Consider the following 21,239-nt stretch of genomic DNA (forward strand, 5'->3'; position numbering starts at 1 on the left):
CCTATACGCTTTTGTACGCTTTTTAAAAACCTCCCTCCTTTGGGCGACCTCTTATTCGTCATCGCTGTCAAATATTAGCCGTCTTATCTTCTTTTCTTTTCTCTAATTGGCTAATTATCCTCTTCACTTTGAAAATTTTTTTCTTGTTTTTTAAAAGTAGTTTTATTTGTAGTTCTTTCAAAACCTCTTTGTATGGAGCTACGCAGTTTTGAAATTCTCTTTTAAATTTTTCGCTGCATATTATTGAAGGATATTATTGCATATTAATTGGAATTCTAATTCTTGAGCCAAGTCGAGCTTTATTTTAAACCATAAGTGAAGTTTAAAGCAGATTTGTTATTAGTTGTCTTCTTCCACACATGTTTTAGACGTAGTCTTATCAATTAACGCTATTTTTTCTTAATATAAGGTGTGTTCCTGAAGTAGTTGCTCTATGTCTTGAAATTGGATATCTGACTACACCGCATTATAGGAAAACAGTTCCAACTTTCAGTCCGTGCTATATGGAGATTCGCGTTTTAGAAAAACCGCGTTCTAGTAGAATGTTTACTTCTGAGTTCTGGTCTTACATAATGATTGTAAAAATCATTATTTAAGACCAGGCGGACATCCGCGGATTATAAACCAAATTTTTATTGATAATATACATATTGAACAATGTATTTCAAGTCTTAAATTATTGAATCACCTTGGACCGCAAAAGTATTCGACTATATAGGTGAAATTTTAACTGAAAAAAGTACTTCAAATACGACGTCTATTCAAATGATTTTATTTGACATAACTTACAAGCAAAATAGTGTTGCAATAGCACATTTGATAGATAATACTTGATTTTATTAAATTATGCAATAAAAAGAAAAGTTTTAAAATTAAAAAATATTTTATGCTTATTAGTAACACAAAAAATATTATCAAATTAAAAAAATTTCAACAGCTTAAAAGCAAACGGCATGATAGTTATACAAAAATATATACATTTTATAAAAGTTGAATGTTTAAGATATAAAGTGGTATATGACGATGTAATTTTTAAGAGTGTATTTTTTTTACTTTTGTCCACCACCTGGGCCACTGTGTATAAGTAAGAAAAAAGGCGTGAACTTAGTTAAATGCTCTTCTCCTAGTTAAATGCACTTCCACGGTGCTCTGTGACAAGACCGTTAGGTCTTCTTGGTGAAGCTGAAACAAAAATTAAAAAACAAAACAAAAAAAATAAAATAAAAGCTGTAATCAAATATTGCACTTTTTTCGGTTATTTTGCCGTAACAATTTTGTGTGCTTTGATCGCCATACAGCAACGTACACAACCTTTTTAAAATATTCGAGTTTCCGTAAAACTTGTCTCACGCTTTACCATTGTTATTATTATTTTTTATTATTATTATTTTTTATAAAAGCATATATAGTAGGTAATTTATGAATGGCATCTGAAGCACAAGCTAATGTTCAAAGAGCTGTTGAGCAAATGCTAGAGACCATTGAAAAAGAAAAATTACGTCCACTTTTGGTATGTCTTGTTAATATATATACAATACAATGCAGCATTGCAAAAGAAGTATGTTTGCGTCACTGTTATAGACATACTGTTATTGAAATTTTTTAATCTCAATATTTATTGTTATTTTTTATTTGTATGAAGAATAGATACAGGTTTACTTAAAGTAATTTATCTTTCTGGAGCATATATGCTATATTTAAACTAAAAATAATTGTGCCAATGTGTTTGAATTTTAATACCTGTTACGCGACCATTCATATTATAGTAAATGATATAAACTATATAAGAGCTCTAGTGCTGCAGTTTTTTATGGCACTTATGACATATTGCGCTGTACATAATACTCAATTGAAATAAAGAGTTAAATTTCTTTATAAAGCGAATAATTTAACAACAAAATAATATTTACATTAAAAGAATACATCTTAAAATTTTAAAATTGAAATTTGAATATATGAATTTGATTCATCATATGAAGAGCGATTTGTAATAAAGAAAAATTGCCATAAACAACTAAAAAATGGCAAACATAACACAGACACACCGTTTTACAGAATAACAAACTTTTTTAAAAAAATTCTGTTATCCAAAATTTGAAATTGTACTCTTTTCTTTTTTTACTAATAGGTAAATTAGAACTTTTTAAAGCTTTAAAAGCTTGCTTGTTTGCTAAAAATTGCTTGATGCATAGTTACTTTGCTCATTGTTGAAAATTTCTAACTATATTCTAGGAATTAAACTTAGAAATAAAACTAAATAATCAACAATGAGCAAAGCAACTAAATGTTTTTATAGACTATTTTAATATAAATGAAATAAAATATCAAAGCAAGTTGTAAATTTTGCAAAATAAAAATATGAAGAATAGGAACATCTGACAGAATTTTTTTTTTAATCTTTTACATTATGTTTACATTTCTTGATTTAAACTTATCTCTTTGTATAGTTTGGATCCATAAGTCATGTAATTACTTTCCTAAATATTAAAAAGACACTAAATGCAGAGAGCTCCAGAAAAATATTAAAATACAAATTAAAGTTCAAAAAATATTACAATACAAATGCATACAATATAGTAACACAAAAGTAAAAAATCTGTAATAAATTTTTCAAAACAATCAGCATCGGCCAATTGTTACCAAGACTGTTGACGATGCATCGACCGATTAGCCTATGATTAACGCCGGTGCACCTACAACATATATATATATATATATATATATATATATATATATATATATATATATATATATATATATGTTATATATATATATATAAATATATATAAGTAGCCTCCTCAACTGTAGTGACCTTCTTGGCCTTGAGGAGGTTAATAACAAAAATATATATATATATATATATATATATATATATGTTATATATATATATAAATATATATAAGTAGCCTCCTCAACTGTAGTGACCTTCTTGGCCTTGAGGAGGTGAATAACAAAAAATGTATATATATATATATATATATATATGTTATATATATATATATATATATATATATATATATATATATATATATATATATATATATATATATATATATATATATATATATATATATATTTATATATATATATGTTAATATGTTTGTTATTATTGGTTATTATTATGAGAAATCGCATAAATAAATATTCTTGTTCTTGCAAGATAATAAATAATTTTTTTTTTAATTATGTTTATTTTTGATTTCTTTTTTTATGCGCCAATAACATCTTTTTTTACGTAATCGTCTGCTTACGTTAAATGGCTTACAGTGTATGTAAATGGTGCACCAGTTTATGCTTTAAAACAAGGCCAATATATAAACTACAGTATATATACAAGCTTTCCCAAGAAATGTGTGCAGTTTTTCATCTTGTATGTACATGCATGAGTATTTTATTTTTGACAACTTGGTCATGGCCATTTGCAAGTTTTTCTATATTAAGTATTGCGGAAAAAAAAAAAGTTTCAAAAACAAAAAAAGCAAAACTAAAAAAATAGGAAATTAAATAAATTAAAACAGAAAAAAAAATTAAAAAATTAATAATTTAAATAATTTGTGAAATGTTTTTATTTTTGATTTTTTAGAGTGGTTGTTTTTTCAGCAACAAAATTGGATAAGGCAAAGCAAAAAAAAAAAAACACCCAGCTTTAAGTTGACATTCAAAAGAATGATTTTCCTATATTTTATTCATTTATTTTTTAAAGAGGAAAGCGAAAATATAAATTCCTATCTGTTTATAAAATGTGTTTGTATTATTTTAATGTAGCAAGTATATATTGTTCCTATATGAAAATGTCTATATATTTTGCGTGTACTTTTATGTATATCTTTTTTTGTTATATAATTATATTTATTTGTTCATAAGATTATGTGCATTTAGCTTATTATAAGGCATCACTTCATACACAGAATGATCATGGTTCGAGTCCCACCTCTTTCCAATTTTATTTTATTATTATTTTTTTTTACGCCGCCTTTCTTTTAGTCTACTATATTATTGGTGAAATAAGCGTAAACAATTATAAACAGTTATTATTAATAATTGCATAACAATTATTAATAATAATTATTAATAATTTTTCACCAATAACATGGTAGATCAAAAGGGAGGGGGAAGGTAGAAAAAAGCGCATAGAGCTGAATGTTAAAAAACAACAGTTATCCAAAATTACAATGCGCTAAAAGATTTGAGATAAAAAATGTACTGGAATAGAAAAATTATATAAAACAGTTAAAGCAATGTGTAAAATGTCTATCTTTCACATTGCCTCAGGCAAACAAGGCAAATAGACATGGCCTAATTGAACAGACCTTGGAGGCATGTCAAAAACAGAGAAAAACTCTCCAAAAAGAACATGGCGAGCCATATGAGCTGTTCCTCTAAACAGCTCCTTACAAGAGCTTTTGATTTTTGCACAAGCTATCCGTGTATTCATTAAACCAATTGAGTTTTCACACTAGCTATCCATTTATTTATAAGCGCTTTGCTTATTTTATTTCATTGCTATCCATTTATTTATTAATAACATTAAATTATCTTTAGTTTTGAAAAAATGTAAAATAGTAAAACATTGAATGTAAAGTTTGGTAAAGTTTAAATGTAAAATAGTTTTGCAATTTTTATTAAAGCAGTTTATTTCTTATTATCTGATTTTATTATTTAAACATAGGTCTCTTTATCAGAGATTGTTAAAGATAATAATATGTAAAAACAAATTAAAAGCTTTTTTTAAAAAGAAAGAAGTGCTTTTGTCTTAGAGAATTCTTTTCACTAATATATCTAAAATTTTTTGACATTTATGTACATAAATTACGTTTACAAATATCTTATTGTAACTGGTAAAATCTTTAAATTAAAATCTTTATTAACAATACTACATTTAATATGTAAAAATTAAAATAAATAAGTTAAGTATAAAATTGTTTTTTTGTTTTTTGTTTTTTTTAAACATCTTCGCTTCCAACAAGGCAGCAAGCAGCCACTAATTAAAGTTGGAAGTTACTGAAAGAGAAAAGATGAAGATTGTAGAGCAAGATAACGGTTGACAGACGACTTAAAAGATTGCAAATTATATGAGTCAGGAAAGCTGAAGGAAGCGAATTCCAAAGAACTGATGTTCGAGGAAAAAAACTAGACGAATAAGCGTTTTTGGAGCACTTAGGAATAGTCACAGAAAAAGGATGACACTTAATTGAATGACGAGTAATATGAGAACGAATTTTAGTAGATGGCACAAGAGACGCTAGCTCTTTAGAGCAGTGCCCATTACAGTATTTGTAGAAAAGAGAAAGAGAAGCAACATTACGACGATGTGATAATGGTTGGAAGTTGGCTGTAAGAGCAGGTCCAACTATGTTTACAACGCGTTTTTGCACCTTGTCTAAAAGAGAAAGGGCATCATTAGAGGATCCGCCCCAGATATGGCAACAATATTCCATACAAGGCAGGATTTGAGATTTATAGAGATAGAGAATAGAATCCAAAGTAAGAAAGTGACGAGCTCGATAAAGAGATGCAATGTTAGCAGATGCTAATTTTGCAACTGATTTGATATATGGTTTCCAAGAAAGATTGGAAGTAAGAGTTAATCCTAGAAGATGAATAGCAGGTGACTCATCGAGTACATCACCGTTCATAAATATAGGAAGATCTAAATTATTGCGATAACGATTGGCTGAAAAAAATTGAGTTTTATCTGAATTAAAGTTCACCAGCCACTGTGAGTCCCATGCTGTAGCAGAAGTAAGATCCTTTTCAAGCTTAAATGCCCCCTCCAAGCAATCAGAGAGTGTTGGTTTTTTATCACGACAAGAATAAATGGTAGTGTCATCAGCAAACAATGCCACCTTAGATGAAAGAATATCTGGAAGATCGTTAATGTAAATTAAAAACCCTGAAGTTACAGAATAAGAAAAAGAGTGTTGTCCATCAAGGATAACTTTTATGCTACAATTGGAAAGTAAGGATTTGATGATCTTAAAGATGTTGCTGGATACACCATAAGAAGAGAGCTTATGGAGAAGACCAGCATCCCAAACTTTATCAAAAGCTTTTGAAATGTCGAGAGCGATGGCCTTAAGCTCTCTACCTTTATCTAATGTACGATAAAACCTGTCAGTTATTACTGTTAACAAATCAGCTGTAGAACGAGAAGATCGAAATCCATATTGATGGTCAGAAAGAAAGTGATTAGATTCAAGATGAGAAATTAAGTGTTTGTTAATTAAAAATTCAAAAACCTTGCTTATGATAGGAAGAAGACTAATAGGAAGGTAGTTAGATGAATCAGATCGCTCTCCAGAATTTTTGAAGATAGGGATAAGCACTTGTTGAATAGTTTTGAGAGTATAGACGACAGCTCCGGAGAACACTTCTGCAAGACAATAACAGGTATGTTGTCCGGTCCACAAGCTGTAGAAGACTCTAGATACAGATGCTGGAGTGATATGAATGTCAAGCAATGGGTCAACCTGTTTGTTGGCAATATCAGGTAGAAAGCAACTAGTGGAATCAAGAGATGATATTGATGAAAAGTTTTTAGCAAACAATTCAGCTTTGTCTTTAGGTGAGGTGACAAAGTCTGAACCATAAAAGAGAGGTAGAATTATAAATTTGCCCTTTTTATTGATATTATTAAAGATTCTCCAGAAGTCACGAGAGCCTAATTTTTGAGATGAGATACGAGATTTCATGACCTGAAAATAGCGGGTTTTGGCGTTAGACAAAACCTTTTTACAATTGTTTCTAGCAGTAATAAACAGACGCCTGTTTTCTGGAGAATTGTTTTGCTGATAAATATGGAAGTAACGGTTTCGATTGGCAGCAGCAGCACAGTGTGAAGAAAACCATGGAGGAGAGTGAGGCTTGACCTGGAATCGTCAAGAGGGAATAAAAGATTCCATGCCAGCCTGAATCCACGAAGTTATGTAAGAAGCATATTTGTCGACAGGAAGACTAAAGATTTCTACCCAAGGGCCATCACGAAGAAAATCACGGAAAGAATCCCAGTCAGCTTTACTGTAGTTGTAAGAGGTTCGATAATAGGGGCATTCAGGAGATGAAGAAGAATGAGATATTAGTTTTAAAGAGATCAAACTGTGATCAGAAGCACCTAACTGTGATCAGAAGCACCTAAGGGTGAATGTGGAGAAACTGAGCACTGACTAGGATCAGAAACAAGACATAAGTTGAGTAGAGAAGGTAAATGATTGGGGTTGTCTGGAAAGCGAGTTGGAAAGTTGACTATTTGAGTTAAGGATTGAGAAAGGCAAAAGTTGTGGGCTTTAATGCCTGCCGAATCACTGACACTAGAGCCAAGCCATTCAAAGTGGTGAGCATTAAAGTCACCAACAACAACTATATTAGCTGATGGATAAAGAGAGAGGGCTTGGTCAATATGATCAGAAATAAAGTCAAAAAGAGTGCAGTCTTGAGATGAAGGAGAGTGATATAGAACAAAGAAGAAAGGCAATAGAGTGAAGTGGTGCTAAACGAAAGCACATAAAAGAATAGTCTGTGGATTCAAACCTAGTTTCACGACAAATGGGTGAATACATACGAATGTAAATGCCCAGGCCAAGCATGAGACTATTAGAGTCTTTACGAATTAGAGGAAGATAACCATCAACACTAAGATCACAAGATGAGACAGCTGAACTCAAATTAGTCTCACAAAGAGCAAGTAGGTCTGGTGAACTTTGCAAAAGATAAGACTCAACAGAGGAAAAGTTACTTCGAAGACCACAAATATTAGTGAATGATATGTTTAGAAAACTTGGTGATGATGATGGTTTTTTGTGTTTTATAGTTTTTGGTACTTTATTCATTTTTAAATTAGATTGAAGAACTTGACTCAAAGCATAGATAGTACTTATATCACCGTTTAATAGCCCAAGCATTACTACTAATAAACCCTAAGCCGTTACAAGGGCTCCAAATGTGGCCTCCGCAATGCACACCAAAAGTACAAACAGGGACACCATCCATGCGCAACATGGCACTGTTAATACTTTGATATTTTTCAGCTGTTGATGGAATCAGCCTCTCTGAGAGCTACCACAGAGTTCGGGAAACCTGACTACCAGCCGGCCTCAGAACCATAAAACTGAGTTTTAGAGCTGTACCCTCATTAGGAGATAATAGAATGAGTTGCCTTGTCATAAAAACAGAGACACAAGCAAAACCCATGCATTGAGTTAAGAAGATCCAGCATTCAACATCCTTAAACTGGAAACAATGTATTAAAAATACATCTGCGCCAGCCTAATAGATGAAGAAGGGGTGCGAGGCTGGTCAACAGATAGAAACTGTTTACCCCTTAAGTCTTTGCCTAGGAGGCCTTCTACAAAATAGTAGCCGGGTGCATTTAACATCTGCCCAAGATGAGTATTTTTATTGAGACACCATCTCTAGCCTTTACACAACCAAGAGCCCCAAGGCAGGGGGTGTTTTAAATTGGAGTTGGCATCTCCTAGCCTTTGCCTAAAAAGGCGTATCCTACAAGGCAGCAGAATATGAAGCAGATTGGAATGGGTTACATGTTACCAGTAGCAGGATAACCTGATCTGACAGATAATTTGTTTTAAGAAGTAATTTGTAAGGAAATATATTTTTTTTCAATAACCAAATTTAGATTGTAACAATAATTTTTGCTAAATTAGTTTAGATAATTTATACGTGGTTTAAAAATAAATGGTTTAAAATACTTTTAAAATATCAATAGTTTTCAGGCTCCTTTATAAAATAAATTGCATTAAAAGCAAAGGGTTTTGAGGTATTTTTAAATTGTTTTTTTATATTTGCTAACACTTTGTTGTTGTAAAAAAGAGCGCCTATTTTAAAATAAGCACTTAATTCAAGAGAAAACCTAATGGAGTACACATTGACATGTGCTTTATCTGAGAGTGAAAAATTGAATGTTATTAATAGTTTACTACATGACTTTTATTTAAGCAAAATATTTCTAGTCTACACCTAGCCCTATAATAAAAAATTGCTAGAATATGCAAGAACTTTGCTGAATGTGAAAATTTTTATAAAAAATAGCGACAGGCAACTCAAAAAATCAGTGGGTGACCGAAATTAATGAATTAGTTACTTTCTGACACCCTTCTGGTGACTGAACAAAAGTCCAAGTGTACATCTCTGTATATATATATAGGCCTTGGCGAGAGTAAATGTGCCAGAGAGCGGAGAAAAGCTCTTTTTAAAGGAACATGGCGAGCCATGTTCCTTTTAGGAGTAGTGGCACTTTTTAGTAGTAGCAGGCTATAAGATAGTTGATGTAGCAACACTCCTTTGTAGCATCAGGCTATAAGTCTATGTAGTAACACTCCCCTGTAGAAGTAGACTATAAGATAGTCCATGTGCAGCTCTCCTTTGTAACAGCAGACTATAAGATAGTTGTAGCGACAGTCCCTTTTAGCAACAAGCTATAAGATAGTCAATGTAGCAACACTCTGCTCATATTTTAAAAATATTACAAAACAATCAAAAAACAAAAACAAAAACACTATTAATTAAAAAAACTTCCTAGTCATTTATATTGCTATAAACGACAAAACATAATATACTGCAAAACAATAAAACTTAATATACTTAACAACTTAATAATGCATTATTTTAATTGTTTTTAATTTTAGATGACATAGCTTAACTGTTAAAGTTGCTTAATTGTTGTTGAAAGTCTTTTTTTTATCATATATATATATAATTTTTACCCTATATATATATATATATATATATATATATATATATATATATATATATATATATATATATATATATATATATATATATATATATATATATATATATATATATATATATATATATATATATGTATATATATATATATATATAAATATATATATATAGTAGTGTTGTTATTGACTTTGATTATATTGACTAAAAGTTGACTAATTGAAAGTAGAAATTAGTCGAAAAATCAAAAAGTTGATTTAGTTGAGTCTTAAAATCCTTATATCTTTTCATTAAATTTAACTTTTTAATCTTTAATTTTTGTTTGTTCATGTAATAACAATAGTATGTATTTTTTAATTATTACCTAGTTTTTGTTTACTCTCCAGGGTCGCTCCAAGCTAGGTCAGTCAACCTGGCGCAAAACTAAATAGTGAAGCTCCAAAATCTAAATGTCATCTATACAATCGCATCGTAAATATGACTTTTTGATATATAGCTACTGTGTCACGGAATGACTTTTAATTCGAACCTTTTTTCCCGAGAAAAACCTTTGAGAGTATGATAGTACAAGTATGTAAGAGTACATTAGACATATGAGTTACATTTACTATTGAAAACATTTGAAGCTTGTTCTAACATATTTATTCTGTAAATAAGCAGCATACTTACAACTTGAAAGCAAAATTAAAAGAAATCAGATTCTAGCTCAACAAATCAAGCAACTTAAAAAAAGGATTACTTTTATTAAATATAGTTCTTAAAAATTGATGTTGAAGGGTAATTTCTTAAATATTATATGTTATAATACAGTATTTTTTACTAAGAAATTAAAAGTAATGCTTGCTGTTTTAATCAATCAATCAGTTTAGAAGATTCTTAGGGGAGTCCTGATAATTACTGAGCCTTTTGAACTGTTGCCAGTGATGGTTGAAGTCATGATGAAGTGATTCTGTTGCTTGCTCTTAATAGATGTCCAGTAGTTGCTTGTAGCAATCAGTAAACTGTGTCACAATCAATAAACTGTGTCAAATTTTTCCCTGAAGTTTTTTTCAACTTTTTGCTGGGGAGCTACTTTATTAAGTGTTTAAAAGCCCAGTCTGCTTTTGAACTTGTAGAAGTCGTTGAGCAGTAAAGGTGGATGTAGCTGCTGGATAAAGTTCTCTTTGTCTTGATGGCCCTGGAAAAAAAGTTTACATCAACATAACATAGTTTCTCATATTATAAAGTTTTCTTGTTGTAATAAGAATCACTAAAACAAAAGCATATTGAACATATATGACTAAAAGAAAATATTTTTCACCTGGAGTAACTGGAGGATGCCTTCCTATTCCTTGACTAAATGCACAGTGCCATGGGGTGAAGCTTTGTTAACTATAAGAGAAGCAGCTACTCTTTTGCTGCTTTTGTGTCTTTTGCTGCAACTTTAAACAAGTTCTGTTGAAACATTCCTTTTGTACAACTATATAGAATCCCTCTTCCAATTAGTGAAAAGCATGCTGAACAACATTTCTCAACAACTGGCTGTTTTTTTGGCTAACTGGTTGTGTTTGTTGTTCTAAATGGCTGAGAGCTTCCAAACTTGGCTTTTCCCATATAACAAATCATGCAATCACATTGTGATTCTCTTGTAGCAGGATGAATCTTTATGTTTTGGTAGTCAGGCAGTGAGGTTAGTAGAAAATTTTCATCATTGTCTTTTTTTCTAAGGCCTACTCGACAGTTTTCACAGATACCAATTGAGACTCTTTGATCTTCAAAGTTGATAGCTTGACCAAAAACTTCTTGACATTGTTTAACCATAAAATCAGTCAGTTGCCTTTTTTAACAGAGAAAACAAACAGAGAAAATTTTAACAGAGAAAATAAACAGTTTTTCTATTATCATCATAAGTTTTTGCTTGATTCAGCATTTTAAATAGTTTTGTCCTTGTATTTTGCTCAAAAGGCATAATGAAACTTTTTGCAGGCCTTTCCCGGAATTTTAAAATCAATAAAGGGCCTAGTAACTCTTACTTAAACAAGTTGCATATCTTAGTATCTTAGTATCTTATATGAAAAAAATTTACAGTTTTTATGAAAAAATGTTTTATTTCATTTGATTAATAATCTTGTCAACAGGCCAAAAAATCAAAATTTTCAAATCAATTTTTCTTTTATGGATGATGATGAAAGATTTCAAAACTCTAAAGTACTCCTTCATACTTGTACTATCAAAGGTTTTTCTCAGGGAAAGAGGTTCAAATTAAAAGTCATTTTATGACACAGTGATAGTAAGTATTTAAGACGGTCTCCAAATCATTGGGGTCTGAAAATAGACTGTCCTGTTGTCAGAGCAGCCCTTCTCTCATATTGTTTTGCTCCAATATTATTTAAATATATTAAAAAATAAAAAGCAAATATAAATTACTTTATTATTTTTAATACTATTTACTTCAAAAAAATAAATTATTTCCATACCTTGACTAAATCAACTTTTAGTTGACTTAGTTGATTTCAAAAATCTATCAGTAGATTTTAGTCGACTTTAGAAAACATATTAGTTGATTTAGTCGACAGTCAAATCATTTAATAGTCATAACAACACTAATATATATATATATATATATATATATGTATATATATATATATATATATATATATATTTATATATATATAACAAATACAACTCTTGTCTGTTTAAGAGTGATCAATATCTTTTTGAAAAAAATAGATCAAATAATATTAAAATATTTTAAATGAGAAAATACAACTTTATAATGGAACTTGAAGTTTCATGCCATTCGGCAATCAACAGCCATATTATTATTAGGAATAATATGGCTGATGATTGCCGAATGGCATAAAACTTCAAGTTCCATTATAAAGTTGTATTTTCTCATATTTTTTTTTTTTTTTTTTTGTAATTCACCTCCCCAAGGCCGAGAAGGCCACTACGGATGAGGAGGCTACTTGTGGTTATAACCCTCTCTCAACTCTATAACTCCGAAACACGAACCTTGACGAACAAGGCCGCTGCGCAGAGAAACAAGTTGAGCGCGGTACTACCAGGGACGTGGTGGGAATTGAACTCGGAACCTCTCGCTTATGAGGCGAGCGCTTTACCACTACACCACTACCGCATTTAAATTATTTATATATATATATATATATATATATATATATATATATATATATATATATATATATATACATATATATATATATGTATATTAGCCCTAACCGACAGTTTATTAATACGATAATTTGTATTAATAAACTAAAGCCACATTGCAAGCCTTTATAAATACAAATTAGTTAGCGTAAAAAAGTTGCCATAAAATTCGGTTAGAGTTAAAAAAACTCTAACCGAATTTCACCTTTATATGAATGTTTGATACTAAAACACTGTAAAGAATCTTCCCAGTGTTTTCACAAGCATCTCCATTGTTTTTCAATTAGGTGTCTGACAAAAAATTAAAACATTTATAATCTAGTGAGATGATCCAGTAATAAAAATGTCTAAACACTTAAACACATACTTGTTAATAAGGTTTCACTATTATTGCGATGTACTGTTTTTCACTTGTATAAACTTTTGAAAAAACTGTCTAAAAATTAAAAATACAAATTTTCAGAAATATATTTTATAGAAAGAAATTTTAAAACTGTTACAACTCATATCTATATAAATATATTATAATAAAATTAAATAATGAAAAAGTTTGTTATTATGTCATTTTTAAATCAAAACTAAGTTAACATAAATTAAAACTATATAATAATTATAAGATTAAACACATATTTAAAAAGATTATCTAACATGTTCAGTTGTTTACCTAATTTTATATTTTCTTTTAATAAAAAAGACTTATGAATTTTATGTTGATTTTTTATAATAAAATAAATGAACTAGACTATGTAAAAATTTATAATATATAGGGTTAAAATTAAAATTTTTTGCTTGTTGTTTTTTATTTAAGGTATCACACTTTTGCAACTAGTTGATCATCCAAGTATTTTGATAAAAATTTTTTGGTGTCAATATTGTTTTTATTTATAGGCATAACATTGATCTACTTAAAATTGAAGATGAAATAATAGTTTAATAGTTTTAATACTCTGGTTATCTAATTTATCTATCACTAGTAATATAAGTTATTGGACTATAATTAGTCTATCACACTATAATTCTTGATTTAAGCAAATGGTTGATTTTGTCATAAATTTGTTTTGGTGTTTGATGTTTTAAAATTTTATTTGAGTAAGTTTATGTACCAATGCTTGACAAATAACTGACTTTTGGTCTGCAAACATAAATAAATTTTGTATTTCTTGAACTTCTTCTAGCATCCAGTTTTTTAGTGCAAAGTAATATATCTTTATTATTTGGTTGGTATTATTTATTACGACCGTTTCATAATTTGAATCAATAGAGGAACATCGAGATCTTAGAATTTGGATTGATTTTAAACTTAAAGTTGAAATGTTTTGTGATAGATTGCCTGAGTCTGATACTATAGTATCGTCTCTACCAAAAGTAATTTGACTAACTTTTTCGGATGCTTCAGAAACTTTCTTGTTTTTTTTATTAAGATATCATCTTTCACTAGTCTCTTTTATATGCTTCATAAGAGTCACTAACTCTGACTTAATTTTTGGGTGATTATTATAAAAAAAAGTTAGAGGGGATTTTGCACTTGCACTTAATTAGCACAATTTCTTTTATCACAAAACCAGACAGTAATTAGGTGAATAAAAATGAGCAATTGCTTTTATTTAATTGTAATTGGTCAGCTTACATAAATAAAAATGTCAGCAGTTTTGCTCAAATTTTTATTTGCGTAAAGTTAAGCAATTTACTCAGTAATTGGTTAGCTTTATGTGAATAAAAAATTCAGTAAAATTGCTAAAGTTTTTATTCACGTAAAGCTGATCAATTACTGAGTATAAGCAATTGCTCATTTTTATTCACCCAGCCTATTGTGTATGTTCCTTAGGGTGGTTCATAAAATGACATTATTTGAAAATGTCTGCTGGTACCCTTTAAATGTGTTCTATGTTATAAATAATTGCTAAATGAAAAAAAATTTTAAATTTTTTTAGGGGTTGCTCAAGACCCTAAATCATCATACAGGTCTCTAATATTCTGAAAAAAAAAGTCTCAAAAAAAGCAAAATTTTATAAAACATTCAAAAGCAATAATCATTTTATATAAAGATTACTAGTTTAAATTTTATGGCTTAAAAACTGTCATTTTTTAACAACAACAAAAAAATGTACATATTTACATTTTTTAAATAAGTTTGTGTTTCCATAAATTTTTAAAATTATTTTTACAACTTTTATAAAATTTCACTTCTTTTGAGACCCAACAGCTTTTAAAAAACTTTTTTTTTCAGAATATTAGGAACCCATATGATTTTTAAGAGTCTTGAGTAACTCCTAAAAAATTTTTTTATTCAAGATTTTTTTCAGTTTAGTAATTATTAATTACATAGAACACATTTAGAGGGTACCAGCAGGCATTTTCAATTAATGCTGTTTTGTATATACCCTAATGTTCCTTTTAAATACTCATCAATAGTCATATTCGATACTGCTCCAGACCTTGAAATATTATTAAAAATTAAACTAAAGAAAATGCTGCCTCTCAAATTTGTAAACATTGACTGAGTAATAATTTATTAAGATGGTTTATCAACTAACTTTAAAAAATTGTCTTTGCTTTTGTTGTTACTTCTATATAAAACTTACTATTTAGCACTGATTGGAAAGCTTCTAATGGAATAATGCTGATACTCAAACCACTTTCTCTGATAAATGTTGTTTAATAAAACTTTTTTTCAAATCTCTTTATTATAGGTCCTTTTCTTGCCTTGTTAGAGTCACACATCCATCTGACTGTCATCTTCTCATTCAGCAAATACTACACCATATAAATACTAAAGTTTATATAAATATTTAGGAATATTGTATGACAGCATCTAAATAAAGAGCAAACACATATCCATATATATCCATATTATGTATACATCAATGCACCTCTTACCTAACCTCCTAGATCCATTTAGGTACGGAAGCTTTTATTCCTTCTTTTGAAAAAATTATATTTGTATTTCACCTGATAATTGCAATAGCATGAAACTTAAAATTGTGAAAGTAACTTACAATTTGTCGGGGCTAAGGTCAGGGCTGGGAAAGGTAAAAAGTCCCATTTTTAGCTCGGGCTGGGGCCCTGGTCACTTACTACTGACGCTATAAACATCTTATGCATAGATTATATATAAACTTAAGTGTGTTAAGGTGCATAGGTTATACATGAACTTAAGGAAATGAATAAAATTGGGGGGGGGGGGGAAACAACATGTTTTCAACATTTACTAAACACAAAAAGGAAAACAGTTTTTGAAATCAATTTTGTTTTAATGTTTGTAAAAAAACTACTCTTTGAACAAGTTTGAATATTTTTTTGAAAACATAAAGTTAATAAAAAAAAAACATTCTTACCAAACTAGAAAAATGCAAGCTTCTCAAAACATTAAACATAATTTCAACATAAAAGTTGGGAATGTTTAGTTTTTTATGAACATTTCTGTCTATTTCATAATATTTTATCATGTTGTTATAATATATTTTTACATTATATAATTATCTCTTCTTAAAAAACAAAATTTCATGAATATTTATGAAGTTGAAATAAGTTAAAATACTTCAATTTAGAAAAACACGGAATAAGTTAAAGCTTTATTTAACACTTTTTTAACATAAATGCTTTTAACTGATTGTTATAGATTCTATATTAAAGTTTTATCTTTAGAAATTCTTTCCAGTAAGATTCACCCAAGCATACCTTATAGCTATTAAGGCTCTGAAAACAAAATTTCAGAAATTGATTTTTGTTATTTTACACAATATATAATCGGTTACCAGATTTACATGGCTTTTTTTGTGTGTTTATTTTAGTTATTAAACTGTTTATTTCATAATATTTTATCATGTTGTTATTATTTCTTTTTTTTCAATATGAAGTGATACCTAAAAAATATTAAACAAAACAGAAAGAATTGAAAAAAAAATTGAAAAAAAAAGTTAAACAAAGAAAACTTTCATAAAGCATGAAATAAAAGTTCTATAGATAATATTACGAATAGCAATAAATAAATAAAAAACCATAGTTAAACTATTCCTACTACAGAAAAACTATCATCATAAATAATATGGTAATTAAAAAAAATTAATAAGGTAATTAAAAAAATTACTACTTATAATAATAATAATAAAGTTAAAAATAATAAAATAAAATAATAGTTTTATTAATACAGTGATGACATAAAGCAATAATAGTAAAAGATATGATTAATGTTCATTAGATAAATTTATATAAAATTTCTAAATTTGATTTCTATTTACCAGAAGAAAGTTACTAATAAAAAGGTATAAGGTTAAATCTTTTTTTAAATAAATGGTATTGATTAGTTTCAGTGTGAAATACAATAATGTTTTATGGAGAGCCTGTCATATTTGACAATATTGAAAAAGGAAGGGTACAAATTACCATTTTCAGTATTTCAAGTGTAATATTTATGTGTATCACTTGTTTTAACAAAAAAAAAGAAGTTAATAAACGAATTTAGTAGATTATTTTAGAGAAAATCAAACACGAAAAGACAAATCTTTACAAGATAATTAAATCTTTACAAGATAATTAAATTTAAAAATTTTAAATTCAGAAAACTTGCTTGTGGTTCAGACAATATACCTGTTATAGTCTTGCAGAAGCGTTCTCCGGAGCTGTCATCTATACTTTCAAAACTATTTAACAAGTGATTATCAGAGTCTTATTTTCCAGCTTGCTGGAAAGCAGCATCTGTTATCTCTATTTTAAAAAATTCTGAAGAGCGATCTGACTTGTTTAACTACCGTCCCACTATTCTTCTTACTATCATAAGCAAGGTGTTTGAGTCTTTAATTAACAAACATTTAATCTCTCATCTTGAATCTAATAACTTACTTTCTGATCATCAATAAGGATTTCTATCTTCTCCTTCTACTGCTGATTTGTTAGCGGTAATAACAGATAGGTTTTATCAGATGTGGTGAGGCTAAGGCTATTACTCTTGACATTTCTAAAGCTTTTGATTTTTGTTTGGCATCCTGGCTTTCTCCATAAGCTCTCTTTTTATGATGTATCTGGTAACATCTTTAGGGTTTTTAAATCCTTTCTTACTAATCATAGTATAAAAGTTGTCCTCGATGTTCAACACTCTTCATATCTTTCTTCAAGGTTCTATCCCTGGCCCTATACTTTTTAAATTTACATTAATGATCTTCCAGAAATACTCACATCTAAGGTGTCATTGTTTGCTGATGATACTATCATTTATTCTTGTCTTGATAAGAAGCCAACACTCTCTGATTGCTTGGAGAGGGTATTTGAGCTTGAAAAAGATCTTCCTACTGCTACAGCACAAGACTGTCAGTAGCTCAGTCTTAAATTCAGATAAAACTCAATTTTTATCAGCTAATTTTTTTTTTTTTTTTTTGTTATTTCACCTCCCCAAGGCCCAGAAGGCCACTACAGATGAGGAGGCTACTTAATTGTGGTTATAACCCTCTCTCAACTCTATAACTCCAAAACACGAACTTTGACGAACAAGGCCGCTGCGCGGAGAAACAAGTTAAGCGCGGTACTACCAGAGACATGGTGGGGATCGAACTCGGAACCTCTCGCTTATGAAGCGAGCGCTCTACCACTACACCACTACCGCAATTGTTATCAAAATAATCTAGATCATATATATTATTACCAGACCTATATATTATTACATATATTTATGAACGGTAATGTACTTGATGAGTCATTTACCCTTTATTTTCTAGGATAAATTCTTACTTTCAATATTTCTTGGAAACCATATATCAAATAGATTGCAAAATTAGCATATGCTATGGTTGTATCTCTTTATCTTGCTTGCCACTTTCATACTATGGATTCTATTCTTTATCTCTATAAATCTCAAATCTGTCCTTGTATGGAATACTGTTGCCATATCTGGGGCGGATCTTCCAATGATGCTCTTTCTCTTTTAGACAAGGTGCAAAAATGCATTGTAAACATAGTTGGACCTGTTCTTGCAGCCATTCTCTAACCATTATCACATCGTTGTAATGTTTCTCTAATGCTTCTAAAGTAAAGTTTCTCTCTAATGCTTCTCTTTTCTATAAATACTATAATGGGGACTGCTCTAAATAGCAGACATCTCTTGTCTCATCTTCTAAAATTCTTTCTTGTGTTACTCTTCATTCAATAAAGTCTCATCCTTTTACTGTGGCTGTTCCTAAGTTTCTATTATGTAATAAGTATTAGATTTATATTATTTATTTGTTTTCTATAAGTTAGATACATATGAAGTTCATTTTCTATAAAGTGATAAAATTAGATTTGACAAATTTTTGTTTCTGTTTTTAAAAAGATCACTTTCCAATTTTTTGTAATGCTAACTGAACTAAATAAGAAAATTATGGTTACATCATATTTTTTTATACTATTATAATTTTTTCAATATTATGAGGCATGGGATAAGTCGAAAAAAATCTTTTTTTTTTTTCACTTACATCGAAAAAAAAAATGATTACCACGCATTTATCTTATGAGATACTCCAATGTATCAAGTGCCTGATATTATTCTTGACAATTATTCTAAAAATTTTTTTGTTTAGAGAGAAGCACATCTAGGAAGTGCGAGATGCTGTGAAAATATGCTTTTATCAAAAGATCAATTAGAACATTGCATGCAAAAAACATTTCAACCTGCCCATGAAATACAAAGTGTTATAAGCAATGAACTCAATCATTTGCAGGTTGTTTATTTTTTAAATGTTTCAATTTAATTTAAATTTCATAGCACTTTTTAGTTGTATTTATTACTTTTAGGATCGCCTTACTCGGTGCGCTCAACAATGCCAAGATAATGTTCAAGATAAACTATCAAATAGTTCTGATATTTCACTCCTACAGAAGGAATTAGATATATGTGTTGTAAAATGTTGTGATAATCATGTAAAACTAATTCCTACAATAATGAATCGAATTTATGATTCATTAAAACAGTTTCAACCAACCTTTTAGTAACTTTTATAAGTTATATTTTATATCTTTTTTAGAAAAAAGTTATTTTGATGATTGATGATTTTAATTTATTGTTTTATGTTAATTTTCATTTGTTTGCATTTATTACTACTTTTTTTGTTTTTTTGTTTATTTAGAAGTTGTTTTGCTTTCAAGATGCTTTGAATGTTTCTTTAAAGTTTCTGTTCCATTACTGATCATCTTTAACTGGTCATCTGGTCTCTTTTATCATTTGGTCTTTTTCATATTTCATCATTTGGTCTTTTTCATCTTTCATCATTTGGTCTTTTTCATCATTTGGTCTCTTTCATCATTTGGTTCCTTTCATCATCTGGTCTTTTTCATCCTTTGGTCTCTTTCATCATCTGGTTCCTTTCATCATCTGGTCTTTTTCATCATTTGGTCTCTTTCATCTTCTGGTTAGTGTTTAAGTTGTTTAATAATAAAATATTTTATTTTTAATTTTTAAAGTATCAGTTATTATAGAATTTTTTATATAATAATAATAATAATAATAATAATAATAATAATAATAATAATAATAATAATAATAATAATAATAATAATAATAATGATAATAATAATAATTTATTGTAAAAATCAAAGAACACAGTTAAAATGTTTTTTAGCATGGATTTTGTCTAAATATTTTTGTAATATTTTTCATTTATTTTCACCTAGATTAATTGTTTAATTGTAATAATAACTTAATTTTAAGGTTTTTTTAACAAAAAGAAATTCTATTAAACAAAGTTTCTCTCAAGAAAATTCAGTATAAAATTTCCATTTTTCTCTCAAAAGCATATTTAAAATTTCCTTTTAAAAAGTGATTCAAATGAGATTTTCTAATGATTCTATAGACTTTTCTTGTAAAAGAGACTAAATGCCTCATTTTTTTAATATATGCTTTATATTGATTTTTTTATATATGCTTTATATTGATTTTTTTATACATGCTTTATATTGATTTTCTTTTAGAATAAATTATTGATATAGTTAAAACCAGAATTTAAAGAGAAAAATTTTTTAGGAATTCATAACAGCGGATTGGAAAACTTTGTTGTACGCATATAAATTTATAATGTAAGGAATGTTTGTCATTCATTTAAATTACAACAAAAATAAGTCATCTTTTAAGAAAGTGGTTTTTAAATATTTTTTCAAGAAATATATTTTAAGTTATTAATTCATTGTAATTCATATACAGAGATTTTTGGGAGATATAAATTTTTTAGGATGGGTAAAATAAAAAAGTCAACATTTATTAAAATTATTCACAATTAACTTTTTGTATGACAAAACTAATGTTAATTAAAATTAAAAGCTTGTTAGAAACTTGATGTATAAATGAAGCAAAATATACTAATGAATAATTTTGTAAATGTTTTGTATGGCCACACTTTGCCTTAAATGCACTATTTATTCTTCTT

The 21,239-nt window shown here is 28.6% G+C and overlaps 2 protein-coding genes across 3 annotated transcripts in view; both read left to right on the plus strand.

The window, feature by feature from the left end:
* The first annotated feature begins 1,276 nt into the window (after positions 1–1,276).
* LOC124809094 (protein FAM136A) lies at positions 1,277–19,863 on the plus strand. The gene is made up of 3 exons (XM_065792889.1): positions 1,277–1,510; positions 19,401–19,541; positions 19,615–19,863. Exons 1-3 carry the CDS (start codon positions 1,424–1,426, stop codon positions 19,807–19,809), a joined length of 423 nt encoding a protein of 140 aa, XP_065648961.1. The 5' UTR covers positions 1,277–1,423; the 3' UTR covers positions 19,810–19,863.
* A 913-nt stretch (positions 19,864–20,776) lies between these two features.
* The window catches only part of LOC100211926 (E3 ubiquitin-protein ligase listerin), a 181,666-nt gene continuing 181,203 nt past the window's right edge, over positions 20,777–21,239 (plus strand). The window contains exon 1 of one of the 2 annotated variants that reach the window (XM_065792890.1): positions 20,777–20,892. The gene's annotated coding sequence lies outside the window, so the exon portion shown is untranslated. The remainder of the gene's footprint in view (positions 20,893–21,239) is intronic. The other variant, XM_065792891.1, reaches the window with a different exon arrangement.

The sequence above is a fragment of the Hydra vulgaris genome, chromosome 03 (assembly GCF_038396675.1).
Source record: "Hydra vulgaris chromosome 03, alternate assembly HydraT2T_AEP".
Classification (NCBI taxonomy): Eukaryota; Metazoa; Cnidaria; class Hydrozoa; order Anthoathecata; family Hydridae; genus Hydra; species Hydra vulgaris.

What these genes read in the sequence shown, in the direction of transcription:
- LOC124809094 (XM_065792889.1), top strand. Translation starts at nt 1,424, where the DNA reads ATGGCATCTGAAGCACAAGCTAATGTTCAAAGAGCTGTTGAGCAAATG. An exon ending in AAAAATTACGTCCACTTTTG is followed by an intron (nt 1,511 to 19,400) that starts GTATGTCTTGTT and finishes TTTTTTGTTTAG; the next exon opens with AGAGAAGCACATCTAGGAAG. An exon ending in ATGAACTCAATCATTTGCAG is followed by an intron (nt 19,542 to 19,614) that starts GTTGTTTATTTT and finishes TATTACTTTTAG; the next exon opens with GATCGCCTTACTCGGTGCGC.